The sequence below is a fragment of the Trichomonas vaginalis genome, chromosome V (assembly GCF_026262505.1).
Source record: "Trichomonas vaginalis G3 chromosome V, whole genome shotgun sequence".
NCBI lineage: Eukaryota > Parabasalia > Trichomonadida > Trichomonadidae > Trichomonas > Trichomonas vaginalis.
This window is the reverse complement of record NC_067207.1, coordinates 1,532,369-1,559,731: the sequence shown is the minus strand read 5'-3', so window position 1 is coordinate 1,559,731 and position 27,363 is coordinate 1,532,369. Positions and strand designations below refer to the sequence as shown.

At 32.7% G+C, this 27,363-nt stretch overlaps 16 protein-coding genes across 16 annotated transcripts; 10 read left to right on the top strand and 6 right to left on the bottom strand.

Moving 5' to 3' along the window:
• Positions 1-10: 10 nt before the first annotated feature.
• On the top strand, positions 11-1,620 carry TVAGG3_0261510 (uncharacterized protein; the record flags this gene model as incomplete). The annotated part of the gene is made up of 1 exon (XM_001326334.1): positions 46-1,374. One exon carries the CDS (start codon positions 46-48, stop codon positions 1,372-1,374), a length of 1,329 nt encoding a protein of 442 aa, XP_001326369.1.
• Positions 1,621-1,771: 151 nt separating this feature from the next.
• On the top strand, positions 1,772-2,657 carry TVAGG3_0261500 (RNA binding; the record flags this gene model as incomplete). The annotated part of the gene is made up of 1 exon (XM_001326333.1): positions 1,772-2,581. One exon carries the CDS (start codon positions 1,772-1,774, stop codon positions 2,579-2,581), a length of 810 nt encoding a protein of 269 aa, XP_001326368.1.
• A 178-nt stretch (positions 2,658-2,835) lies between these two features.
• TVAGG3_0261490 (vacuolar sorting protein 9 (VPS9) domain family) lies at positions 2,836-4,396 on the bottom strand (the record flags this gene model as incomplete). The annotated part of the gene is made up of 1 exon (XM_001326332.2): positions 2,998-4,257. One exon carries the CDS (start codon positions 4,255-4,257, stop codon positions 2,998-3,000), a length of 1,260 nt encoding a protein of 419 aa, XP_001326367.2.
• Positions 4,397-6,147: 1,751 nt separating this feature from the next.
• TVAGG3_0261480 (Ran GTPase binding) lies at positions 6,148-7,248 on the top strand (the record flags this gene model as incomplete). The annotated part of the gene is made up of 1 exon (XM_001326331.1): positions 6,148-7,248. The coding sequence occupies one exon, from the start codon at positions 6,148-6,150 to the stop codon at positions 7,246-7,248; it is 1,101 nt and encodes a 366-aa protein (XP_001326366.1).
• A 310-nt stretch (positions 7,249-7,558) lies between these two features.
• Positions 7,559-8,602, bottom strand: TVAGG3_0261470 (peptidyl-threonine phosphorylation; the record flags this gene model as incomplete). Its single annotated transcript, XM_001326330.1, has 1 exon — positions 7,559-8,602. The coding sequence occupies one exon, from the start codon at positions 8,600-8,602 to the stop codon at positions 7,559-7,561; it is 1,044 nt and encodes a 347-aa protein (XP_001326365.1).
• A 156-nt stretch (positions 8,603-8,758) lies between these two features.
• On the top strand, positions 8,759-9,142 carry TVAGG3_0261460 (uncharacterized protein; the record flags this gene model as incomplete). The annotated part of the gene is made up of 1 exon (XM_001326329.1): positions 8,759-9,142. The coding sequence occupies one exon, from the start codon at positions 8,759-8,761 to the stop codon at positions 9,140-9,142; it is 384 nt and encodes a 127-aa protein (XP_001326364.1).
• A 324-nt stretch (positions 9,143-9,466) lies between these two features.
• Positions 9,467-10,087, bottom strand: TVAGG3_0261450 (alpha-tubulin binding; the record flags this gene model as incomplete). Its single annotated transcript, XM_001326328.2, has 1 exon — positions 9,479-10,057. One exon carries the CDS (start codon positions 10,055-10,057, stop codon positions 9,479-9,481), a length of 579 nt encoding a protein of 192 aa, XP_001326363.1.
• Positions 10,088-10,499: 412 nt separating this feature from the next.
• TVAGG3_0261440 (protein transport) lies at positions 10,500-11,515 on the top strand (the record flags this gene model as incomplete). Its single annotated transcript, XM_001326327.2, has 1 exon — positions 10,507-11,481. One exon carries the CDS (start codon positions 10,507-10,509, stop codon positions 11,479-11,481), a length of 975 nt encoding a protein of 324 aa, XP_001326362.1.
• A 1,593-nt stretch (positions 11,516-13,108) lies between these two features.
• TVAGG3_0261430 (cell division cycle) lies at positions 13,109-14,221 on the top strand (the record flags this gene model as incomplete). The annotated part of the gene is made up of 1 exon (XM_001326326.1): positions 13,109-14,221. One exon carries the CDS (start codon positions 13,109-13,111, stop codon positions 14,219-14,221), a length of 1,113 nt encoding a protein of 370 aa, XP_001326361.1.
• Positions 14,222-14,300: 79 nt separating this feature from the next.
• TVAGG3_0261420 (uncharacterized protein) lies at positions 14,301-14,840 on the bottom strand (the record flags this gene model as incomplete). The annotated part of the gene is made up of 1 exon (XM_001326325.1): positions 14,301-14,840. One exon carries the CDS (start codon positions 14,838-14,840, stop codon positions 14,301-14,303), a length of 540 nt encoding a protein of 179 aa, XP_001326360.1.
• A 31-nt stretch (positions 14,841-14,871) lies between these two features.
• Positions 14,872-16,140, top strand: TVAGG3_0261410 (vacuolar fusion protein CCZ1 homolog-related family; the record flags this gene model as incomplete). Its single annotated transcript, XM_001326324.1, has 1 exon — positions 14,872-16,140. The coding sequence occupies one exon, from the start codon at positions 14,872-14,874 to the stop codon at positions 16,138-16,140; it is 1,269 nt and encodes a 422-aa protein (XP_001326359.1).
• Positions 16,141-16,262: 122 nt separating this feature from the next.
• Positions 16,263-16,976, top strand: TVAGG3_0261400 (uncharacterized protein; the record flags this gene model as incomplete). The annotated part of the gene is made up of 1 exon (XM_001326323.1): positions 16,263-16,976. The coding sequence occupies one exon, from the start codon at positions 16,263-16,265 to the stop codon at positions 16,974-16,976; it is 714 nt and encodes a 237-aa protein (XP_001326358.1).
• Positions 16,977-17,239: 263 nt separating this feature from the next.
• TVAGG3_0261390 (spectrin binding) lies at positions 17,240-18,279 on the bottom strand (the record flags this gene model as incomplete). The annotated part of the gene is made up of 1 exon (XM_001326322.2): positions 17,284-18,264. One exon carries the CDS (start codon positions 18,262-18,264, stop codon positions 17,284-17,286), a length of 981 nt encoding a protein of 326 aa, XP_001326357.1.
• Positions 18,280-18,414: 135 nt separating this feature from the next.
• TVAGG3_0261380 (NAD dependent epimerase/dehydratase family) lies at positions 18,415-20,680 on the top strand (the record flags this gene model as incomplete). Its single annotated transcript, XM_001326321.1, has 1 exon — positions 18,975-20,531. The coding sequence occupies one exon, from the start codon at positions 18,975-18,977 to the stop codon at positions 20,529-20,531; it is 1,557 nt and encodes a 518-aa protein (XP_001326356.1).
• A 76-nt stretch (positions 20,681-20,756) lies between these two features.
• On the bottom strand, positions 20,757-21,879 carry TVAGG3_0261370 (ribonuclease inhibitor domain-containing protein; the record flags this gene model as incomplete). The annotated part of the gene is made up of 1 exon (XM_001326320.1): positions 20,815-21,879. The coding sequence occupies one exon, from the start codon at positions 21,877-21,879 to the stop codon at positions 20,815-20,817; it is 1,065 nt and encodes a 354-aa protein (XP_001326355.1).
• Positions 21,880-24,065: 2,186 nt separating this feature from the next.
• TVAGG3_0261360 (mannose-6-phosphate receptor family member family) lies at positions 24,066-27,114 on the top strand (the record flags this gene model as incomplete). Its single annotated transcript, XM_001326319.2, has 1 exon — positions 24,067-27,042. The coding sequence occupies one exon, from the start codon at positions 24,067-24,069 to the stop codon at positions 27,040-27,042; it is 2,976 nt and encodes a 991-aa protein (XP_001326354.1).
• Between the last annotated feature and the right edge of the window lie 249 nt (positions 27,115-27,363).

Sequence of the window (27,363 nt, the reverse complement as noted above, 5' to 3'; positions counted from 1 at the left end):
TCGCTCAATTCATTCTTCTATTGGTTTTTCACAGAATTTTTACATATGACTTCGGATGATGAAGTAGCGTACGAATCACCTGGAGATCATAACATGCTCTCATCTGATATCGGAGATTTAGCTGGAACCTCAAATTCGAAATTTGAGCATTTTCTTTGGCTAGTTATTTTGATTTTGTTTATATATGCAATTCCCCTGATCTTTCCAAAGAAGAATCTCAAGCAATCTCACTCAAGAAGAATAGATTCTTTCACTCGAAATTCAATTTCTCAGTTATCTACCGAAATTTCCAACCTTCAATCATACAACACAGACTTAAGACTCTATATTAGAATCAATAATATCACTGAGACAAACAAACCAATCATTACCGGACCAATTCAAATAATTCAGTATAAAGATGGTCGAATTATAAGAAAAATTGATTCAGGATATCTTCCGATTTACAATTACAATTCGTCTACAAGCAAATACAGATGTTATCTTAAAGATACGGCCTTTAATTACGATTCGATCAGGTACAGTGCTAATATTGTGAGATATACCAATGTTAATACGGTAATAAATGTGAAATGGGAGTTCTCTTCATCAGAATATCTGCATTTTCAGCTCTTTTTCAACATAATATTTTCGACCATTCATTTACTCTTTGTTATATTCAAGTTTACTGTTGATTTTAAGACAAAAATTCGTACATTTGAACAGAATTTTGCTGGTTTGTTCTCTTTTGCCCTTTTAATCGACAATTTATGCGAAATCTTCTTTGGTTTCCTATTTCCAGATTTTTCTTTCATCCAAGAGTTTAGTGAAGCCATAATTATATGTATATCTGCTTTTTATTGTATTCTTTTGATATATTTCAATACAATAAATCCAAAACCAAGAATTGGCTTTTTAACGATAAGCCTGGCCATTTTACTTTTAGTGTTCTTCATTGCAGCGTTCGATATTCTTTACGTTCGCCTTGAAAATACTCATTATTTTCTTTGGCCAATAGAAGGAGCAAATTCACCATTGTTGAAGAGAGTTCTGAACTCTATTTGTGCTACATATGGTGTCCTCTTGCTTTTAGTTGTAATTAATGCTGTTTATCACTACAAAGAAATTTTGAATTTTAATATTTTTAGAATTTCGCTGATCAATGTTCCATTTTTCATCGTGTTTTGGATACATGAGATATTTGTTGAAATTCTTGAATCTTTTAAGAATTTTTCTCATTTCAGATATTATTCCCTTGTAAGTATCAATTTGGTCATAATATACAATTTTGCAGCACTTCATGCTCCAGATAATCATGTAGAACAGAATCCAAACTTCTATGCTCTTGCTGCCAGTATATTTGATAAGAAAGATACTATTTCTTTATATGTCTGATTTTTCTCAATAATAGTAAATGAAATTTACAATTATGAAGCACTGAAATGGATATCCGCTCATAAATGCTTATAAAAGATATTTATATATGTTTTTTGATTTACTCAGATTGATTTTAAGAAATATTAAAATATTTTTCTTAAATATAGGAATAAGTTGTTTAATTAAGCAACTCTATTAATTTCATCTAAATTTAGGATGTTCCTCAAAAGATATTAGTTCAAAATCAAGAATGATTCCAAAATCATTATTTATATTAAAGAAAGAATGAAATTACTGCTGGCAGTACCATGCATTAAGATACATATATTAATAAAAGACATGAACTAGATCTTAGATAGCATATCATGATTCTAAAATCCATGGATTTCCGAAGCGAAAAGACGATAAAATTCAAATGGACTCAGCAGCAATTCTTCATATAGCAAATCTTCCAACAGGAGCCAATGAGGAGTTCCTGGAATCTACATTTTCAGAATATGGAACGATTAATAAAATTATTCTCAAGGAAAGAGACAATGGAAAATTTGCTATGATTCAATACGAAAAACCAGAATCAGTAAATGCCGCAATACAAAATTTGAACTACAGTAATATCGATGGTAAGCAGATTGTACTCACTTCTTGTGCAAAAAAAGTAATTACTTCAATTATGCAAGGAAATAATTGTTTATTTGTTTCTGGATTGCCGGAAAACATTACAGCTGCACAGCTTGCAGAAATTTTCAGTAATTTTGGTGACATTATTACAGTTAAAATTGCTCAATCAGAATTAAAGAAAGGATGCGCCTATGTACAATTTATGAAAGCAGAAGATGCAAAAAGAGCTAGAGCACAGTTATTCGGTGCGCATATTGGCGAAAATGAACTTGAAATTGAAGAATATTTTCCAAAATTACGTGTGAAGTCACCTGATGCCGAAGCAGACATCGATACAACATACACAGATATTTTTATTAGAGGTCTACCCCCTTATATTAAAACTGTTGCCGATCTTGGTGCTTTACTCCTCGAATTCGGTAATTTAGAAGCTGCGAGAATCATTGAAGGCGAAGATTGCGCCATTGCTCGTATGGAAACCCACGAAGTCGCAGAAAATGTTGTTAAAAACCTGACAGGCCGTGTAATGGGAGGAAGAACACTTGTAGCCTTCCGAGCCTTGTCAAAAGCTGAGCGTATCGCATATAGCTTAAGAGAAAGTCACTAATGCGATATTATGTTTTTATAAAAAAGAATATTTTCAAAAAAAAAATTATAATATTAAAAAAAGTTTGTGTTATGGATATTATGTTCTTATTTTTTATGAATTAAATAGAACCGAACTTATTTATAAATCAATAACGAGCTTGAAAAATTATATAAAACAAAATTAGTAAAATAATCGATAAAAAGATTATTCATCTAAATTTCTGGATAATTGTTCATCAAATGGTCGATAACAACATTGATATAATTTCATCAAAATAAAATTAGAACAAAAAAGCCTATATTGTGGATGTTGTATTCTTATTTCTCCTGAAACAAATAAATCTAAAGTTGTTATATACAAAACGCGTTTAAAAATAATAAAATACAAAACAAAATATATTATAAAGTTAAATAACCAATAAAAGAGTTATTCCGTTACATATCTGGATTATTCTTCATCAACTGGTCGATTGCAGCAATGTAATAATTTTTTGATAAACTAATAATGTTTGAATAGTTAATTTTATCCCAATGTGCTATGAATTTCGCAATGGAGTAGGCATTTGAAGGTGGATTGAGCGAAATACAAGCCAATAACAAAGTAAACATGTCATCAAAAGAAATTGTTTTTCCTGGAGCGAAAGCTTTTTGAATTTCTTGAAGAACAGAATATATTTGGTACATTAGATCAATAGGATTAAGAATTGTTTCTAAAGATTTTAATTCTCCAACTTTATTCGTTTTAAAGAGAGCTCTGATGTGAAGACCTTGAGTAAACCCACAAAGAACTTCATCTGAAAGGTTCAAGTCACGAACTGTTTGGTTTGCAAAGCGATGGCAACGAATCAAAAATTTTCCATCAATTTCTTGATGTTTGTTAAGTCCATTTCCGTAAACAGATGATTCTGTAAATAATAATCGTATTAGTGATGTAAAAATTATATGTTTCAATGGACCTTTCATGTCAACATTTAAAGCTTTGTAAATATCTTGAAGAAAGTGGTCAATCATGTAGAAAGCCGAATCAAAGTCCATGTTGGGGTCAGCAAGGCATTGTGAGGCAGGGCCAAGCATTTTTGTAATTTTCGGATGATTATGGATATATTCGTTGAATGCGAGGTCAAAATAAGAAGGTGGAGAGTATTTAACTGATTTCTGATATCTGTTGATAGCTGCAAGGATTTCAACACTTAAAACTCTGTTGTAATTGTTCGATTTCCATGATGAAGTGACTAAATCTATCTTATGATTAAGTGCATCGTGATACCATTTAGCTTTCTTGTAGTTCTCTTCGTTGTCAACAATTGAAAAAAGGTGTTCGGAAAGAGATTCGACGTTGATAACTAATTTGTCAGAAGATGATAATGCAAAGGCGATTTCATTCAATAACACGAGTAACTGACTGAGATTTTCGTCTTCTGCTGAAGCTAATGCTGTGTCAATCTTTTTTGCGAAATGAACAAGAACAGTTAGTTGAAAATGGCGTGAATAGTAGAAATGGTTTGGATCGGGGTATTTCACAGGTTGTTTGCTGTTGTCTAATCTACTTCGAACTTGGTTAATTAATTTCTCAATCTCTTCAATTTGAGCTTCTTGACGTTTTGGATCTGACTCTTTGATATCTCCATAACTGTTAAAGTACTTGATCAGTCGAGGAAAGTTCTCGAGTTCTTTGTCCAAAATTTCGGAGTTCAAAACTTTGAAATTTATTGAGAATAAGAAATTTCTTACAAGGAATTGATGTAATGGAAACTTTGTTATCCGAATGCCTTTGTTATTTTAAATGATTGTAGTAAGGATGTCAATTCGGAAAATTGTTTTCATTTTAGGAGAATATAATTTTCCATTTGGAAAATTTAAAAAGTGAGACGCGCAGGATTCGAACTTTTTTAAAAGTTGATTTAAATATATTCTAGTGTGATTTCTAAGGATAATATCATATTTAAAATAAGAATATACTAGTTTGGGTGGTATAATTTTTTCGATAAATTTGAGAATATGTACGTTTAGGGCATCAAAAGTGTCAATTCGCTCAGCGAAAGCTGAGCTAGCTTCGTTCTCGAAAGAATAGGGAAGGAGTGAAAGAGAGTGATACAGATGTTGACACATTCATATCATTTCAACAAATTTTGATCAAATTGAAATTCAATGAAATTCAATTCACTTCATATCCTTCAGTCAGTACATTGACATCCTTCTACATCACAATGATAACTCGTACATCAATAGTTCTACAACTAACTCAGAAAAAACAAGATTTTTCCTTCCAGCTTACAGCTTTTAAAAAGTTTCGATGATAAAAATCACTCTACTCTTGTTTATCGATATGTTGTGATAGTAGGTAAACGTATTCTTATCGATATTAATAAAAATATTTTTACGAAAATCTGAACCAATTACAGAGTTATTCATAAAGTTTATGATAACTGTAATTACTTCATCTTTGTTTTATATTTGAATAAACAATTTAATTTAATTTGCATAATTTTTTTAGTTGAAAAACAGGAAACTTATTTGAGTTTGTATTATTTTTATCGTTCAATTCATTGTACAGTGAGTGATCCAGATATTTAAGATATTTAGAAAAAATTTATTAATTTGATTAACAAATCAAAATAGCAAAAATCTATTTGATAGCTGTAAGCAAAACAATAACTTTTATTTCAAGCAAAATCACTTATTTTCATCTAAACGTATAAAATTGTCAATTTTATGAGAATAAATTTAAAATCTCATGAAAATAAAGAAGAGTAATATTTTTCAATTTTCTTTTTTTCTTTGTCTCAAATATTTTCTGTTGGGAATTTTCTTGTTATCAAAAAATAATTTTAATATTTGTTTATTTCATTACATACAATAAAATTTTAAAAACTCTATTTCTTCTCAAGAAAATTTTTTTCCTTCATATGAAGAAACATTTTGTTCTCCATTTGATGCTGAGCCTAAATCTCGATTTTTGAATTTTCTTCTTTCCAAATTTCTTTTTTCCAAATTAGAAGTTTAATTCAAATTTTCAATAGTTTATATATTTTCTCAAACCGTCTTAGATTTTCTTACTTTTTGGGGATTTTCTCTCAAAATATACAAAAATAGTAATATCAATACATGTGTCTAATATACTTTAAAACCATCGTGATAAAATTCAAAAACGAAGAGATCTTCTCTCCAAATTTTTTTCAAAATCAAAAAAATGAGATAAAAAAATACGTTTGGAAATTCATTTTTAGCATTTTAGGAATTTTCTCACTTTTCTTCCAAATTGACATCCTTAATTGTAGTAGTATTTCAAGATTTTTGAGCTACATTGAAAGGCGTTCAAATTGAATTACTACGAAAAATATTCATAACGAATTTTAGGCTTCGCGTTTTTCAAAGATGAGGGTCTAAGTGCAAAAAGGCTTCTGCTGATTAGTCTTCAAGAGTTCCAAGTTTTAGCCAATAATTTCGACGTTTTATTGCAACAGAATGGAGAATATAAATGAGATTATTGCAAAAATTAATATTTTATTGTTAATTTTTGGAAATAATTGTTCTATCAGGCTGAAATTGAATGTTTTTGACTTCAAAAATAACCTTAAACAAAAAATGTCTTTTCTCGAAGTTTTAGGTAATTATCGAAAAGAATTCCCTCTCGAAGAAGAAGAGGAAGTTTTTGCAGGAATTGGGAGTTTACTTAAAGAAGCAGAAAGGGTAAATGGCATTCTCCAAATTCTGAAAAATAAAAATTCGGGTGTTCATCGAATTCTAATGAGAAAAAACAAAACATACGAAACATTAATGAATCATTACATTACACCAGATATGTATTTGTATCCAAATGAACTTATTTGGTCTGCGGAAGATTTTTCAACTGGAACACCTACAAATACAAAAATGAATATAGTTTTTCCAAAGTCTACTAACTGGGCAGCAGAATTTCGACAATATTTCAATGAAGCTCGCTATAAAAATGAACAAATTTTAACTCCGAACAAAACTATTAAATCTTATATCGAAGATTTATCAAAAATAAAAGATATAGAATCAGCAGATATCGAAGAATACGCCAAAATGTTCAAATTTTTGATTGCAGAACCATCATTTTTCAATTTACCTCTAAAGCACATCTATCGTTTAGTCAAAGAGTCAAATTACGTTTTTACACCCGATGAAGCGTCAAGATTTTTGTTTTTGACAAAATCTAACAATAAATCTTCGATAACTATCTTATTAGACGTAATTGATTGCGGAGATTTATCTCCAGTTGATTCTCTTAAACTACTATCAGCATTTGGCAACTGTCCACTACTCAAACCTCTTATTTCTAACATAAATGTAATATCCAATGCAATAAATGCTCAAGAAAAAGAACTTGATGATGCCAAAAAGGAATTGGGTGATAGAGAAATATATTTCATTGGAAAATGCATGCTTTCTATCGATAATAATGAAGAAGGAGAATCATTTGTTTCAATTTCTTATTATAATGGCTATAAAATGGCATTCCAATTCATTGGAAGCGAAAAAGCTAGAATTGAGATCAGAATTGATGAATATCAGCATCTTGATCCAAATTATGAGTCATTTACTCAAGATGGCCATGAATACAGCATAAAATTCATACCACAGGACACAAAAATAATCGAAGAGTTCAGAAGAGTACAATACAAAGCAAAATACAACGTTTACCAAAAAAATGTTAATTAAACAGCCGAAATAACCTCAACTACAATATGTATTAGTGCTTCCAATTGAAAATGAGGAGTTTCAAGAAGAATTTGACAAAATTTTAAACCAAATAACGAAACAACTTATTAGAGAAGTACCCTTACACTTCTTTATTGATAAGTCCCCTTTTTACATTAAGCGTATATAAAATGTTAGAGTATTTATAAAATAATAAACAAATTATTTCTATTTGAGTTAATTCTTTCTTAAAATCCGTATGCATGCATTGAAAATTTTAACGCAAATAATATAAATATTTACAAACAAAGAAATAAAAATAAAAAATAAATTAATTTTGCTTTTCCTGCTCTTCTTCAAGAAAGCACTCTTTTGCATTTTCTTCATCAATATGCCTGGATTGCTCAAAGAATGAATGGTTTGCAATTTGTTCAAAAGTATATCTTTTTGTTGGATCTTTATCCAAAACATGCGTTAAAAGATCAATTAAATCAGAAGATGTTCCATCAGGAATGTTTAACTCTTTTTCATTAAGCTTCTCTGTGACCATTAATATTGTATTTCCAATTGGAAGACCATCGCATTCATCAATAGAGAATGGAAAGTATCCAAAGTAGCAACTAAACAAAGATATACCATATGCCCAAACATCTGCTGGTTTTGGTATGAATTCAGTTCCTGCACACTCTTCTGGACTTAAAAATGCAGGTGATCCTTTTATGTCCATGACCATTGTTTCATCTGATTCAACTTCTTGGGAAACAGAAAGATCTGTAATTGCAAAATAATCTTCTGTAAATGCGAGCATGTTTTCTGGTTTAATGTCGCGGTGAACAACATTCATTGAATGCATGTATGCTAAAGCAATAGCAACTTGGTGAAAACAAGCATTTAATTGATCTGAATTTAATGCTCTTTTATCTAAAAGAGTCTTAACATTGCCCAAAGGTGCAAATGGTATAATGATTATCAAACTATTTGTATTTTCATCGTTAAACGCATCGATTAATGAAATTACATATCTATGATCGAGTTTTGCCATAATATCAAGTTCTCGTTGAATGCTTACATATGGAGGATCTTCTCCTGTTAGAGTTGGTCGTGAAATTCTTTGATTATCGTAGACTTTAGCTGCAAGTATTTCGTTATCTTTGAGTGAAACAATTTGATAAACTCTAGAAAGTGCACCACTACCGATTTCATTGATAAATTTATAATCTTTTAATACTGGACTCCCTGAATCCATAAAATCAGAAAATGAATAAAGTCTTCTTTGAGATAAATATATTTCTTGAGGAGTTATGATAGCATCACTACTCCCAGAATCACTTATGTCATTGCCAATATCTTTATCTTTTGAACAACATCCACCCATCTCTTTTGTAACGAATATGCAAAATTTCCTCAAAATTTATAGGATATGCATGTGTTTAATTGCATATTAATATTTCGAAAAATTACATTTAGGATTGACATCCGTTTAATTTTGTTGTCACTTTTAGTTACAAAATCCTTTTATTTTTCTTTTCTCATGTCACTTGATTTACAACTTAATGAAAAAGATATGCAAACACTTACAGATACAATGAAAGAAAGCGATGCATATAAGGATATCCAAAATAAAACCAGAGCAGGAGTTTTATTATGCGGACAAGAAATGTTAAACGAAGTACCCAACTCTCAGTTGGAACAATTCAACAAGCAGCCACCGAATGATGCTGATATTGAAATGGCTCTTGCAATCGTTAATAATTACTTAAAGGCTCGCGGTCTTAATAAAACATCCACAGTTTTATCAGAGGAGCTACCAGTTAAGATCTTTACAGATGGAGAAAAGAAGGCTAAGGAATTCTCAAAGAATTTCCAGCAATATGATAATTTGTTGTCAACAGTTGTAGCTGCTGTTACAGATTAAGCATATTATAAGATATGAATTGTTTTTATTCTAATTAAATGTATATTTGTAAATGTCTTATCAAATAATTCTTTGTTATTCTTTTGCCTTATGGTTTTTGTGTGGTCAGCATACGATGTTTTTAAGGTACTATAGTACGTTTCTTAATAATAAAAGCTAACCCCATAACATTGTTTAAAAATTAAAATATCAAATTATCATTAAGATACATAAAGCTAAAGACTTTCAATAAGCACCAGAAAGATGGTTTTAGAGTGCATTTTGTGATATCCTTGACAAATAACAATAAAATATTGTATATATTAGATAAAAACAGTTTATTTAACATGTAATTTATTAGAATACTTGGAGGAATTCGTTATACTTGAATTGTTCGACATCGGCAAACTGGAATCTGCGCAATAATGTTAATCGCTCTTGAGGATCTGTAAATAAGTCATGTTCATCGAAGATACTACGAGCAACAACCCAAGTGACACGTCCACGGCCTTGTTTATCACGAGCTTTGAATTTTTGCTCAAGTTCTGCCTTTTGGCCTTTAAGTAACGAGAATTTGGAAGTGATAGTTTGAGAAAGGTCTGATTTAGGATATTGATCTGAGTTTGCTTCCATAGCGCGAAGAGTACCTTCTGTGGCCTCGTCAAGTTGGAATGTCCAGGAATTCAAGACAACTGTAGCGCCAATGTAAAGTTCTTCTGTTTTATACTTTTGGCCAGTTGCTGGGTTGATAAACTTTGCGCGTGAAATGAAGTTTCCTCCTGGGAAGCCGCTATTTGGAACAACTTTTTCAAAAACGGAGAATTTATCATCATCAACAAAGTAGTTGACGATGAATTGTCTAAGAATATCTTCACGACTGTTGCTAACAAGATGAGACTTGAATGAAAGAACAGTCTGTGGTGGACGAAGATCCATTTAGAATGTAACTTTTTTTCTGAACTTTACTTCACACAGCGATTTCAAAAATTGGATTTTCCGGGCAATATTCATACCATTTATAATATTTTTATACAGAGAATCGATTTTTAATGTTTATAGTTAAAAATTAATAGGAATTGGAGAAATAAATTTCAATTTTAAAGTATTATATAAATTTGAACAATAGATTATATTAACAAGATAAATTCAAAAATAATTACTCATCTAGTTTTTCGTTATTTCAGTTTTTTAATTCCAAAAAAATTCGAAAATGAAAAAAATCAGAAAAATTTTATAGATTCTTCCAGATCAGAAATTTGATTACAATTTTATTTGGAAAATGAAAGTTACATAATTCCAGTACTTTAAATTTCGAAGTTATTATAATATTATTGAAATTTGAATAATTTGCAGTTGTGAATTGATGTCAGTTTTCAATTGCAAATATGTCAAATCCCTTTGAAATCGCGACTGACGAGTCCTACAACCCATTTCAGAGTGGCTCTAGCTATACAGACGCAAAACCCACAACTACATATACAGCTCCAGCTGCTGAATCAAATTATAATAATCTGCCTAACAATAATCCAGGTTACAAGGATACAACCATGGGCATTACAATCTCAGAGAGCGAATTAGCCGCAAAGGAAGAGGCTCTAGCTCGCAGAGAAGAAAAGATCGCTCAAAGAGAACGCGAAATCGAACTTGCACGTGCCAACGGCAATCTTGAATCATTGAACCCACATAAGAGGAATTTCCCAATGATTTTAAAGATCTACAAATACTACCCAGAGGAAGAATTACCTAATGATGCAGTCAAAATGGTCCAGCTCTTGAAATGGACAATGTACACATTCACGTTTATAATGTTCCTCAATGCCCTCATTTCCTTCCTCTCACTTACACCATGTGCTTCTGAAGAAATCAAATCTCCAGCAGCTTCCATTGTTTTCGCTTGCGTTTACTTCGCTTTTGGTCCACTTGTTTTCACAGAAATTTGCTTGATGTTACTCTACGATTCCCTGAAGAATAAGAAAGGTGCAAGATATTTCTTCTCCATTATTACAATTTTCTTGTATTTGGCTTTCTGCATCTACGTTATTGTCGGTCTTTCTGATTACGGATCATTCGGATACATCATTTCAATTAATCTCCTTCGTGCTCCTAAAAATAAGTGGGTCGGAATCGTTGCTTTGATTTTCTCTATCTTAGGAACACTCCACTGCGTGTTCCTTGGCTGGGTTTGGTGGATGATTGTCGTTTACTTCAAGCGCAACAAGATTTCTGAATTGGCTGCAAGAGAAGCTGCAGGATACGCCGCAAACTACGCTGTTGACCACAAGACAGAACTACTCCAGGCTGCTAAAGATCACCCAGATGTCGCAGTCAGTGTTGCTCAGACAGCTGGTACTTACACTTAAAAAAACAAGCTCTTTTATTATAATTAGTAAACGTTACCATCTATTTATTCATTTAATTTACTTAAGATCCTAATTTCAGCTGATTTTGAATAAAATCATCTAATTTCAAATTTCATAATCAATTTATATCCAAAACAATTAAAGTAATCACCAATTATAGACGCTTTGCCGTTATTTTAAGGTCATTAATCAATTATTCCTGATATATTTGAATTCAAATTTGAATTTGGGCCATTTTCTATAATGAATTTTCAAGTTTAGAAGGCAAATGTATGATGTCATATTTGCACATTTTTTGATTTGACCAAATTCTTGAAAAATCACGAAGGATGTTTAAAAAGTTTATTTATTTCTAGTTGTGATATGATAATTTTATTAGGGTATGATAGGTTCTTTATTTTTTTGAGGAAAACAATGATGCAGATGCAGTTTTTGCAAATTTAGAAAGATTAGATAATTTATTTGAGATTTCTTTTAAATCGATGAAACAAATTTCTTCGTAAAAATGGGTAAAAGTATTAAAATCGTAATTGTCTTTTAAATTAGTAAATTTAACAGTTGCTTCCGAACTTGTTATTACTGTCTGTGAATCAACATATGATTCGGAAATAGTCAAGGAACCTTCATAGGGACCATATTCAAAAGTGTAAGCTACAGTGTTCTTTAAAAATATGCAGCGATCAATATTAATTGTATCATAACATTGAAATAGAATTTGGTTATTGTCTGTTCCGCATTTATTTCCAATAACATTGCAATAAGAAATTGTTTGAATATAATCACCAAGATTAATCCAAAAATGAAGTGAATAATTTCCAGTTTGATTGTTTTTGCTGAATGTTGAGAAATTACAAGTACCTGAACCTCCTTGAAGGATACTAAAAATTGATGAATATTGATTGCATTTGTTGTTTGTGCTATTTATATTCGAAATACGTATATCTCCTTCAAAAACACTAAATATAACAAGCCCTTTTGATTCACTTTCTCCGCAGTTTGAAACAGAAACATCATAAACGTAGTTTTTCATGGAATCTGAATATGCACCCAGTTGATGAAATGCCATATCATTGTATTCTGCTATTGATTGATAATAGCATGTTCGTTGTTGAACAATCTGTCCTTCATAGCAGAGATAGTTGACAGATCCACCACTTGAAGATTTACAGTTGTTAAATACAGAATCTTCAAGTAATGTGCAAATATTGTTAGATCTTTGGATGTAAATTGCGCCTTTTTCTTTGCATGATTCAAACAAACAAATAAAAATGTAATAATTGTTAGAACTTGTTTCATCAGAGAATGCTTCTTTAATACGTGTCTTATCAACTTTGGCAGTATTACCAAAATATTCAGTCCAATCGTACTTTCTTGCATTTTTCTGCGTTGAAATTCGATTCTCTACATTTTGATGGATGACTAGACATATTCAATATACGCCGAGTTTTTTGTTTTTGGTACTGAATACTGTAATTCAGTATTGGATGAGATATGATGAATTTTTCTCATCAAAATCTAAAAAGTGACATATTTTGAATTTACCAAAATTTTCATTGATTTTTGAATTATACAATTTGTGAACGTTTAAAATTTGTTATTGATGAATTTCATAAAGCGGCTTATTGGAATGCCGCTTTCACCAAGTAAAAACCCATACACAGATAGATTATCTCCAAAAATTAAATCTCCAAATATAAATTCTCCAATTAGAAATTCAAAAATAATTCCAAAGTCGCCTATGCAATCCCCAACAATATTAGCAAGTCCTCTTCATAAAGTACAAATAAGAAAAGATATTCCTGAGTCTCCTTTTATTTATTTACAAGTTGAAAATATCCCAGCAGATTTTTATCAATTTCCTTTAGATTTATCACCTACAAATATCATTGGAATGACAAGTGGCTTACAGCCATTCCTGTTTTCACTTGATTCCAAGCAATCTCTGAAATGTTTCTATAAAATTCATAACTGCCGAAGTTTGAAGTTTAATTCAGATGGAAACCAGCTTATAATCGGTACAGCAAACGGGAAAATATCAATAGGAGATATCGAAAATAATAAATTTTTATATACTTTGAACATCAGCAGATGCTTTATCAACGCCGTTGATGAATGCAAAGGACTTATATCTACGGCCAACTCTGACGGCACTTTTTCACTGATAGATAGTCGAGATTCACAAAAAATTATTTTAAAAAAAATTGATGAAGTATCATCAGTAAGAACAAAGTTTAATCCGAGCGGAAATCAAATATGTACAACAGCAGAAAACCCTGGCGTAAAAATTTGGGATATTCGGAATTTAAACACTCCTTTTTGCGAATACAATGAAGGAAAGTCACTTGTACGCGCTCTAGACTGGAACTACGAAAATCAGAACTTGATGGCGGTCGGCGGAGGCCTAAATGATCGAAAGATAAGAATATTTGATATAAATAACGGAAAAACGATCAATTCCGCCGATATCGGTTCGCAAGTATGCAATATATTCTGGAATTGCAAGTATAATGAGCTTTTAGTAACTCATGGCTTCAGTAGTTGCGCAATTTCGCTTTGGAGCGTTTCAAATATGAAGAATATATCATCTATTAACGTTTTCCATGATAGAGTGATTTATGCAGCGATTTCCCATGATAAAAGTATGGTTGCTTTGGCATCTCCAAAAGATCCATTAATGGTATGGAAACTCTTCCCCAATAGTGAATCGAAAACTAATATATCAAGTAACTACATTAGATAACCAAGTTTTAATGTAGTTATTTGGAAATATTTTTTGTAATTTTTTTGTTTTGTTTTGTTTATAAATTGTTTGTATTGTTTTATACGCCTTTGATTCTTTCCTGTTGCATTTTTAAGGTTTCCATTATTTGATTTTTACGTTCTATATCTTCTGGAGATTTTTCTGCCTTTCTTTCAATTAAAACGAGCTCGTTAAGCATTTCCTTTCTTCTACTTTGCATGTCAGCAATATCCTTAGCCGTTTGAGGGGTTATTTTCTTGATCGTTCCGTATCCAGGGAAACTTGCTTGATTTTCCATAACATCCTTAACTTTTAACGAAATTGCTCTTGCTCCTTTTCTGTTGTTAACCTTGAAATCGATATGGGCTTGTAATCCGGTTTGCATTATCGGAATAGCGTTAATTTCTTCAAGGTCTAATGATTGTATTAGGTTGTTTAATTTCTTTTCATGTTCCTTTTGGATTTCAAGATCCAAATCATTTTGCAGATCCATTAATCTTAAAATTTCAAGATCTCGAGACTCAGTGGGTAAATCTTTTGATTTAGATATCTCCCTGATTCTTTCCCACAAAATATGCAAGGCGTTATCCATTTGATAGTTGACAGACAATTCAGTCATTTGCCAAATTTTTTTTTGATTTTCTCCTGAAATGTCTGAATTAGATCAATCCTCGCCTCTTTCAAGCTTTTTTGTCTTTTCAAGTGAGTTACCAGAAGAAGGAGAGACTGTTAAAGTGTTTTATTATTATCCAGAATGCAAAACACAAGAAGATATTAATAATCGCGATCTAGAGACAGGTATTTCATCAACATTTGTTTTCTTTGCAAATCGTTTTAACCCAGACAATCCGTGTGACTATATTTTTACAGGTAAACGCGAAATTGGACTTCTTGAAATAGGAAATGGCATATTCTTTAACGTATCTATCAAATCAACAACAGGCACCAAGCGTATACTTCTGAATCAGATCTTAAAGACATGCTTATTGATGCTTAATTACGTTGCTGGCCCATTAACTTTAGAAAATGATAATAAATCAGTTTCGAAGGAGTGGATCAGTAGATTACAAACTACAATGCCACATATTATCAAAATCATCAACTGGAAAGATCCAGTCTTTGAATTATTGTGGGATTCATTTGTTCCATCACAAACACATTTGAATTCCAAGCAGAGTGTCCAAGATGAACAAATACGAGAGACAATGAAGAAATATCCATTCATTGAATCAGTTATTTTCACTTGGAGAGATAAAATCATCACAATGCATGGAATTGAACCACAAATAGCACGAATTCTTTCAATGCTTGTATTCCACAAGTTCGAAATGTTCTTCCCCTTCAAAACTAAAAAGAGAGAAGACGTTCTTCGCTGGACAATCGGATTTATTATGGGACCGGACAAATCAATAGAAATATTCACACCACCAATCTTCTATAACGATAAAATACATCCTCTTGCTGTTTTGCAATTGAATAAGATCAGAATTATCGTATTACTTGATCCATTTAAGATATTTGATATTAATCTCCTTCAACAGTTCTCTAAAGATATCAATCCTGTTGCAAGAAGTTTTGATTCCATTGAATCAAGGTCAAATTCAATAATTAAACAGAATATCTTTAACAATAATACAGGAATCCGCATGAATTATAGTCCAAATAGCCATGAACTCAACATTACTAATAATAATATCCAGATTTATGATTGCGAAACCATAGAAAGAGGAATTCTTCTTTCCCATGCCTTTTCAAAGAGAATTGGCCCAGAATCACGAGGAATTATACCACTTAATGGTAGTTTTTATTCATTTTTCGATTCTTATCCATACAAATTTGAACTTATTGAAGTTATGCAGTTCAAACCGAAATCATTATCAGAAGCATTAGAAGAATTCTCAAAATTGGAAGATATCTAAGTAAATTTTGTTGTTTTTGTTTGTTTCTCCGGATATAATTTTTTTTTCATTGTTTTTTTACATCTAAAAGTGACAAATTTCGAAAAGTGACAGATTTTAGGACTTTTTTTTATTTTATAGGAATGTGTGATGTTTTTACAAGATTATATGAAAATTCAACATCACATAGACCTAAGGCAGAGCGAAAAGTAAGAGATAGTATTAGAAAAGAAGAAACTGAAAAATGGAAATTAACGTTAGCAGCAAATTGCTATCTTGTTGACCGAAATGATGCTCCTCAAGCAGAAAATCTCGAAGTGATATCATCACTTAACTCTATTTCTTTACATAGAAAACGTCCTAGAACGTCCAGCACAAAGAATAGAAAGAATCCAGTTTTAAATGAAAATAGGCGTACAGTTTCAACAATAATGGATAGAAAAGGTAGTGTAGTCTGCGTTGATAATTATATAATTACTGACTCAGTAGAACCAACACCTTATGCAATATGCAAACCTGAAGAACCTCTATCAGCAAGGCGATTTTACCAACCAACTGTCACACCAAAAAGTCCTCGTTTTAATACCGAAAAATACAAATCTCAGATACAAATGACAAAACCAAAACAAATTCAATGGGCGCCAACAGAACATATCACCGTAACTAATTTGAATGTACAAACAGACAAAAATCTTAAGAAAGCAGGGCCAAAATCAGGAATTATGGTTGATATTGATCATGTTGAAGATATTAATGAAGAAATTCCAAAACCAACACCATTAATTTCTTCAACTGGTACAACATGGGATAATTATGGCTTCCCACTTTCTGTTTCTTCAATTTTGGATCCTATTTAAGTTTATTCGAGCTAATACTTCAACCAAAAGGTGATAGTAACTTTATTAGTTCTAGATTTGAAGTAATTCATAACGGAAATTCTTCATTTCTTTAATTTTTTCATTTCAAGATGATTTAATTTCTTGTTATTCATTGCTACATGAATCTTTGGAAGATTCATGTTATAATGATTGAAAATTGATATTCCTAATTTCAACATTACTCAAAATAATAAAAAATTTCAATATTGTTTGATAAATTATTAATATATTATCGAGTATATAGGATATAAAATGAGTTTTTAATGGATAAAACACCGCGGCTTGCTTAAAGTGGCGTACCGGCCTTGGCATTGATAGATTTAAGGTATTTTTCTGCTTCCTTCCAGTCCTTGCTTGTAGCAATGCTAAGAGCAGTATTTCCATGGATATTTGGTTCGTTGACGTTAACACCAAGTCCAATGATGTACTTGATGCCTTCAACTGTTGGTTCCTTCTCGGACATTAAGTAGAGGTTTAAGATTGTGTTCTTGGACTTGTTAGCGGAGATTGGTTTGGCACCTTTTCCGACAAGGAACTTGATCATGTTGAGATCTCCAGCCCAGCAAGCGTTATCAAGTGGTGTGTTGTTGAACATATCCTTCTTTGTGAGATCTGAGCCATTAGCAAGGCAAAGTTCAACACATTGTGTGTTACCACCTTCAGCAGCAAGGTGAAGGAGTGTCTGGCCATCGAGGTTAGCCTTCTTGTAGTTAACTTCGAGACCTTGATCGATTAAATACTTCATGATGTCGTATTTGCCCTTTGATGCGGCCAAGAAAATGCATGAGTTCTCTTTCATATCCTTGAGTTTTGCATCGGCACCATTGGCTAAGAAAACCTTGATTGCTTCTACATCCAAGAATTTAGAAGCAATGGAGATTGGTGTCCAAAAACTATCGTTATGTGCATTAACATCTGCCTTGTGTTCGAGAAGATATTGAATTACACTGACTGGGCCAACCTTAGCTGCAGCGTGAAGTGGGCTCTCGCCTCTCTTTGTTTTCTTATTGACATCGACACCGGCGTCGACCAATAATTTGACAATTTCGAGGGATTGAGAGCGTGCAGCAAGTAAGACAGGTGTTACTTCACCCTTCTTAACACATTTGTTAACGTCTACCTTATTTGCAACGAGATATTTAACTGCTTCAACATCTTTGGCAACGACAGCTCTTGAGAGTGGTGTCTCATTTCTATCGTCGGCGGCATTAAGATCTGTGCTGCCTGGTGTCAAATATTTAGCGACGTTTTCGGGAATTGCTGCCATAAAAGTAAAACTTCGCTTTTTGTTTTATTTTCATGTTGACGTAACTTATGTTCAGTATTATTTAAACTATTAAAATATGCAATTTCAATTTTTAGGCCGATAGCACTTTTGATAAAACTATCACTTTCTTTCAAAAGATTCGAGTTTATGCATGATCGCAAAAATTAAAATATGATTTAAATGAATCAGATCATTAATCAAGAAAGGATTAATGTTGCATTTGAAAGGGTTCTACATTTCTGAATTGGAATTTGCAGCTATTTCGGTAACCAACTTCATTTACATCATCATTAGTCCTGATTTTTACACAATTCTTTAGGAGATTAGCAAATCTAACTGATATTTTTCGGCTTGATCAGCATTTACTATAAAACGTTGAGATTCCAAATTCAATAATAACTCATCCAAACTATACCGTTGAAATGATTATATTTGATAATCAGGCTATGATTTTATTTTCATTATTTTATCCGAATCAATTCAAAAATTAAGATTATTTGAATGCAACAGCGTCTAAATTATAAAATTGCCACAAACTCCCCAAAACCATCGTAATCACGATGAATTTCATAAAGATTCTTTGTACAATCGAAATAACATCAAATAAATAGATTTTTATTTTTTCATTATTTTTGATGAAACCATATCGGGTGAATTTTAGAAAAATTGAATGGATAACTATTCTTTTAGATCTTTTTCTATCCATATTTATGGTCATTATTGGAGTAACTGCTATTAACGGACGAAATCTACAAAAACAAATCAGTATTTTAGCTCAAAACTCTCCAATTCATCCAAGAAATTCTTCATATGTCAATTTAACTACTAATGATCAATCATCATGCCCTAAATGTCCTTCAAATTTTGAAAATTTGATTCCATTTGGATTTGATCTTCTAAATCATAAAAATGCAGATGAATACATTTTATTGTTAGGATCAGGAGGATTGATCGGAAATGTTTTGCTCGAGCAATTACAAAAACAAGGATATAAAGTACTTCATATCCTATCAAGAAATCATAGAGATCTCAGGATTAAAGGGTCTTTAGATATATTTAACGATGTACATATTAAATTTGCATTCTTCCTATCTTTTGAAGTTGGAGGTGCAAAATATCTCCAAAGAGAAGACAATCAAAACTATATCTATAAATCTAATGAAAACATGATGAATAACGTATTCGATTGGCTTATTACCAAGAAAATCAAATTTGCATTTGCATCAAGCTCTTTATCAGCTGATAACAGCTCCTATGGCTTAACAAAGCTACATGGAGAGAATATAACACTTTCATATCCACAGTATGGCCGCATTTTCCGTCTTTGGAACGTTTATGGTTTTGAATTTCCTGGTTCCAAGACTCATGTTGTTCCTGATTTCATATATCAGTGTATTAGTAATAAAGTTGTTAAACCGCTAACGGATGGAACAGAAATTAGACAGTTTTTGCATGTAAATGACGTTGGCCAGAATTTAATAAAATTAATGGAGCATTTTGATGAAGCAGAGATGATTACAGACATGTCTGATGGTTCATGGATTTCAATTCGTAACATTACTTCCGTAATTACGCAAGTAATTCCTGATTGTAAATTTGATTTTCCTCAAAGAAGAGCGAAGTCACAAATAAGACATAATCCAAATATGAATTCATCATGGCATAATAAATACTGGAAACAGAATATAGATTTGAAAACAGGAATTCAAGAAGTTTATCAGAGAATAAAAGAATTCCAAGACCAGCAGAAAAACGAGATCCAATTGAGTATCGGCATAATTCAGTCCAAAAATGATTCTTCTAATGTAAATCAAATTATTTCCAAATTTAATTCATTGAATTCGAAGTTTTCAATGAATATGAGCATCAATGTTATTAGTAATGTATCAGACAAGAATAATTTTACTTCAATTGATTCATTTTTATCCTTTTCAAAAGGAAAATCAATACTTTTAATTAATGATAATGTAATTCCTGATGAACACCATATGGAATTCTTTCAAAGAGGAATACTCCAAGAAAATATCCTTTATATTGCTAGTTCAACAAAAATTAACAGTAATAAATCAAATTACACAACTGCATCATATTTTACATATGATGGATGCAACAAAGATCAAATAAACAATAAGTCAATTGATTTCTTGGCAGCAAAACCAAACACATTTGCAAAATATAATAATTTTACTCTCCAAAACATTTTTGATCAATTGAAATGTGGAGATCATATAGTACAACTAGAGTATCCAGTATATCAACTGGATTAACTTATTAATATTGTATGTTTTATTGTATATTTTTTATAAATTGTTTGTATTTCTTAATTTATTTACATCTCAATCTTTTTAGTTACGAATTAATGAATCTGATATGTTATGATTAACTTAAATTATTGATTTTGTAAAATTTCAAAATTAAAGCTTTACTTATCAAATTACTCATTAACACAATGATATTTACGAACAAACAAATAAGTGTGTTAGGTTTAAATAGGTAAATAAAAATAATTTTTATTGAAAAATAAACATAAACAGAAATACATACAAATATTTATTTCTTAGCTATATTACTGCATTCATTAAATGATTTTTCTGACACTCCTTGCTCAATAGCATTAGGAATAAGAGGAACAGGGATCATAACGTCGCAAACAAGGTTTGTGTGCCTGAAAGCATTCAATCCGATCACAAGATCAGAGTTTAGTATCTTTAGAGTCATTAAATTCTTGCAATTTTCGAATGCTGAATGTCCAATAATTTTAACTGTCTCAGGAATGACAATATTCTTAATGGATGAGTAGTAGAATGCTCTTGGACCTATAATAGTAACATTTGTGAATGAAATTTCTTGTACATCGCAGTATTCGAAACATGATTCTGAAATTTCAGTAATTGTATCAGGAAGAACGAGTTTTCCGACAATAGTAGGTGGAGATGCAAGAACTTTTGAATGATTCTTGTTGTAAAATACTGTTTCGTATGTAACAAATCTATTTCTTGGATCAATCGTAAAATTAATGACATGTGTATTCTTAAATGCCAATGTACTGATCAATGCTAATCCAGAGGGTATGAAAAATGAAGTAATTGCAGTGTTCATGAAAGATTCTGGTTGAATTACAGCTAAACTTGAAGATTTGGAGATATTTACAAAAGTAATTGGTGAATCCTTGAAACATGCAATACCAATAGAGACTAATCCATTTGGTATGTTTATCTGAACAAGTCTTGTACTTAGAAATGCACGATCTCCTAATGTTGTAATGTAATTTGGAAGGCGAAGTGTCTTTAATCCTGTTTTCGCAAAAGCGTCTTCTTCTATTGTCCACAGATTGATACAATTACTCAAATCAATATCAACTAATTTTTCACAGTTTTCAAACGCTGAGCTAGAAATGCGAAGAAGACTAATTGCATTTGCAAAATCTACTGTTGTGAGTGTAGTTGTTGAATTAATGAAGCATTTCGCACCAATTATTCTAACAAAGTAAGGAATTTCAAATTTTTCGATTTTACTTTGCACGGATTTTAAAACTTGATTCCTATCAAGTTCGAAATTTTGCTGTAAAAGCCTTTTTGATGATACGAAAGCATAAAAGAAACAGAATACTAACATTTTGTCACTTTTTTTATTCAGAAAGAATATATTTACTTCTTTGTGGTGATTCTGAGAGGTAATTTGACTTCAGCAAGGGAATATTATATGTAAATTCATTTTTTAAAGTATCATACAAAGAAATTTCATTTATATATTCATGCGTAATGTAATCTTAAAATAAATTTTGAACTTTTAGAAGGAAAAATGCATAACATAAGTTTACCACTATCACCATATTGTTTTAATCCATACACATTGCTTCTTATATATAGTAAGTAGTCAGGTAATCAATTTGTGGATTCAACTTAGAAATAGATATAGAATTGTTAATGAATCAATTGACTTGTGGCCGGTGAATGATTTTTATTCGCAAATACTAATAAACAAAACTACCCAGATTTTCCTTACTTTTACCACTCCCCATGTAATTTCTGGGGAAAACGATAATTCATTTTTTTTATGGATGAATAGATCGTTTTCCTAAAAAGGACCTCATATCTCTGGCTAAAAAGAGTGTCAGATCCTAAATAGATTATTGATCTAGTGTACAAATCCAATAAAAAGCCTATTTTTTTGGCTTTTTTGGTGCTCATTTTTTCGAAGATCTACATGAATATGGGGAAACCATCGGATTTTTTTGGTTAACCCACATCTTCATGTAGTCTGGACTATCTTTCCTCGAAGGACCTCTTTACGGGTGTAAAAACTCATAAAGTTCTCAAAAGATTCATTCTCGATCTCCATGCTGAAAGAATTTACAATAAAAAAGAGATCTACGCATCAAACTACAGCCATAAATGAACTGAACCCCTAAAGCTCAGCTCTTAGTTTATCAAAAACGTCGAAATCCTTCTCATTGCAATCAAATTTTCTCAATAACTCATAAGAAAAATCGAATTTTGATTAAGCCGATGTTATAGGTATCACAAATACTACAAACTTGAGCAATATCGAAATTGCCAGCAAAAGTTTGAAATTGCATTGCTCATATTTGTTTTGTAAACTAAAAATCTGCTTATATTATTCATTAATTTTTTATATATTATTCATATACTTTAATAAAAACAATACTATTTCACCTTAAAAATGAATTTCATAAGTCAATATTATTTTTTTGAAAATGTATCAATTTTCGATTAAAACAACATGAGAATAAAATTTACGCAAAATTATTTTAAAAAATGGTTTTAAAAATTTACAATTGATGAAGAATAAGATTGCAAGAAGTTTTGAAGTTTAATTTTAAGAAAAAAAATTCGGATATTATTCATGGATCTAAGTAATCTGATATTTGAGTATCGGCACTATGCATAAAACATATATTTATAGTTTTTTTGGATTTTTATGATTTTAAATATATTCAAATTTGGCAATCCAATAGATTTTTAAAAAATATGTAAATAAAAATAGATTACATATGCAGCAGATTTAGAACATGAAACAAATCTTATAGTGACCCAAAAAAAATTCATGATCCAAAAAAGAAAAAAATTGGCTTAATGGGAATCAAACCTTGGCATAATAAATCATTATGTCGGATGTTTCCACTACACCGGCAGTTCGAAAAATACCCTTGGTGGTTCTATTTAATAGCTACTCCCAACGATAGGCGGTGTCCCCAGCTTTAGAGGGGTGGTAAAAGTAAGGAAAATCTGGGTATTTTTAAAATATGATTGTTATCAAATTCATTAGATTTAAAATAAACATAAGTGCTATACACACATCCAGTCGGGATGTTATTAAGAAGTTCCTAATTCGTCTTGCTTAGTTTTATTTTCATATCAATCATTATTTCATAAGATACGGTCATCACTTAAACCATATACTCTACGCTTAATATATCTCCCAATTTTATCCCAATTTCTCAATAAATAGGTGTTGGTTATTTCCCGATGTAAAAAATTGTCATTTGCCACCAAGCGTTTCATACTCCAAAAACATCTGGAAAGAGAATTATTGTCTCAAGTTTTTCCCCAAATCTGAAAAAATGGCGATCACGCATTTTCGGAAATTGTATAGCCGAAAGAAAATAATATGATTTTATCGATGGGATCATTTTATGTCTCCTTTATATTAAAAACAGAGAGAAGAACAAAATTATCAACCAAAAACCATGTTTTTTAATGATTGGTATCCGGCGGTTTATTATAAGATTTGAGAGGTTTATTTGAACTGCAAGGCTTCGTCACTTTTAATAATTCACTTATGCTTCCTTTATTAGCAATTCGGAAGAATATCGCTTTCAAACCTATCCGCAACAATAAAATTGCGGGTATGAATACCGATAAAGGTGATTGCAGTGTCCAGATTGGCACAAAGTATTGGAACTTCCAATCTCTTTTCGAAAACCACAAGGTTATCAAGACAACAGTCAAAGAATGGGAATATTATATTAGCCCAAGAAAACCACTTGCAAAGGATCAAATTCCAGAGCAATGCCATCATGATATTGATTTACGTGCTGTTGCTTTCAATCCAACTACAAAACAATGCTATAATATTGCTTATTCCACAGATTTTGATTATAACGTCGAGAATACTTCCAATCTCGATCAAGGACTTATTTATTATGCTGATGGCCAACCAGCTAAAGAAGCCGAGAACGACTACCAGCTCTTCGATGTTGCCCACTCCTTACGCTGCGACAAGTCTCAAACAGGCGATGTAGAACCAACCGTAACAACCCATGATACAGGATCCCGCCACATGATCTTCATCGAATGGTCACATGCTGAGGGCTGCGCACAAGACAGATCAGACATCCCACCAGAGCCACCGAAAGACCCAGACTGCAAGTTCCAGTCCATTCTTGATAACTTCACATCAAGCTACATGGGTATCGATGTTGATTTCTCCACACTTAACAATGGCCCAGTTGGTATCCGCTCCTACTTCCTTTACAATGGTGAGAAGTACCTCCATTACTACACACCATGCGGCCACTCCATCCCACCATTCAATGCCAAGTTAGCTGACTCCGGCGTTAAGTACTCATCCTCCTGGGTATGCAATATCTCTAATTCAGCCATCGATACATGCTGGACATACGGTGAAGAGAAGGAACAGCCAGACTACAAACTTCCAACCGTCGAAACAGACGGCCTTGTCCATACACTTGAAGTCCACGCCAACGGTGTTGACAGACAGACACAGGTCAAGTGGGAATGCCAACAATCCTACCCAGCTGGCTACGTTGAGATGCCACTTATTGCTGAAAAGTTCGATGCCACCACACTCTGGTTATCTGTTGACAACAACGATATCTGCCTTAAGGAAATACCAAAACCAATTCCACCATCTGGCGAATTCTGCCGCATTACACAGTCACAGTATAACTCACAGGGCCAAGAGTTCAAGATTGATCTCAACCTCCAGTACATGAACAAGGGCAAGGAAGGCATTGTCATCACAGACTCCACAATTTCTCCACCACTTCCACCACAGAAGAAGACACTCATGGTCCAGCCATGCGCCGGCATCAAGTGCCCAACATCTACAACAGGCAATCCATACCACTGTGATGGTGATGAGTTCGCCACAGTTTGGGTTTGCGATCCAGATACAGGCGCTCTTGGTTCCGAGTTCACATGCGATGCCTTTGGTCTCTTCGATCCAGAAGTTGCTCCAACAGCCACCCTCATTGACGGATCAGTTACCAATGGTGTCAAGGTCACATACAAGGGCTCATTACACCGTTCTACAGAACTCTACATCACATGCAACAAATCTCTCCTTTCCAACGATCTCAAGATTGATCCACGCGCCAAGCAAGACGGCAACGTTCTCAAGATCAACGCACAGTCAAAGAACGCATGCTACTCCGGTCCAGACGGTGCAGCAACCCCAACACCAAAACCATTAGCCGAACCAAGGATTCCAAAGAAGGGCAAGACCCCAACACCAACACCAAATCCAAGACCAGACAACGACCTCTTCTTTGAGAACGGCACTCACTTCGTCTACATCGATCTCGAGCGTGTCACAGACGAGACATACAACGGCGAAGGCACTCTTGTCATCAGAGGCGACACAAACGATGTAACAACACAGTACACACCATGGCGTAAGACACAGTGCCCAGCAGGCAACACATGCACTGACGGACCAAACACAACAGCAAACATGTGGACATGCTGGAAACTCAATGACATCAAGAGATCAACATACTGCCACAACGCTGGTGATATCGCTATGGGTGTTCAGTTGGTTGATGCTGGCAACGGCCTCGCCATGCTCAGATACGAAGGTGGTTATGGAACAGGTGTCGATATCAGACTCAAATGCTCTATCGGCCATAACATCACTTCACTTACAAATCTTGAACCATTTGTCACATACCACGAAGGTACACAAGGCGCTGAGTTTGAGTACACCACAATTACAGAACTTGCCTGCTGGTCCAAGTTTGTCCAGCCAATGATTCCAAAGAGGATCACACCAAAGCCAGATCCAATTGCATACAACAAGACATGGAAGTCAGAGAAGATTAACGAGACACAGTACAAGATCAACCTCAACGACATTCCATCACACGACCAGATTGTCTACATCGGTAACTCCGACACCTTCTCCAAGGTCAGAATCTTCTTCTCCGCTGTCAAACTCACCAAGTGCCCTAAGGGATACAACTGCAACAAGCTCACAAACGCTACAGAGGCTCACTCATGGCTCTGCTTCTCAGACGAGTCAAATGAGAATGTCTGCTTCGAAGCTGGTGATGCTAGATACGGCCTCGAGTACGCCATCAACGATCCATCCGATGCTTCTAAGGGCTTCCACGTAGAGTACGACGGTGGCTTGGGCAACTACGAGACATGGCTCCACTTCTGGTGCAACACATCAGTTCCAGCCGGAGAGATGTACTGGCATCCAGTCTCTAAGATGTTCGGAAGCTCGTACAAGATCATCCTCGAGACAGAATCCCGCCTCGGCTGCCCAATTGGTACTAAGTTCCCAGGAACAACAACTGGCGGCGCTGTCTTCTTGCTCATTGTATTCCTTGGCGTATTCTTATACGTCTTCGTAATGGTTGCTTACAACTTCTTCGCAAAGGGAGAAGTAGCATTCCCGAACGCTGCATTCTGGGCAGAGTTCTTCAACTGCGTCACCGCTGCTTGTGTATTCATCTTCACTTGCGGTAAGGGTGCTTCTATTGCTAATTCCTCTTACGACAAGATCTAAAAAGTCTTATTTATTTTAAAAAAACAAACATCAAAAAAACATACTCCCTTTAATAATAAAAAATAAAACAAAAAAAGTTATCATCTTTTTTTAATAATGTCAAAGAATATCTATATATCCAATAAATATTCGAAATTAAATATACTTTTTATGGAAAGATTTTCAAAAGATTTTAAAGTTTTCAAGTAGCACTAAGAGATTACACCAGTCCAAATAGAATTAACGATTTTATTTATGCAGTTCAATAATATTTGTTCACTTTTTCCGTTTAATCTTCTATGATTATACATCATTTTGCACAAAAATACACAGGGTTAACTC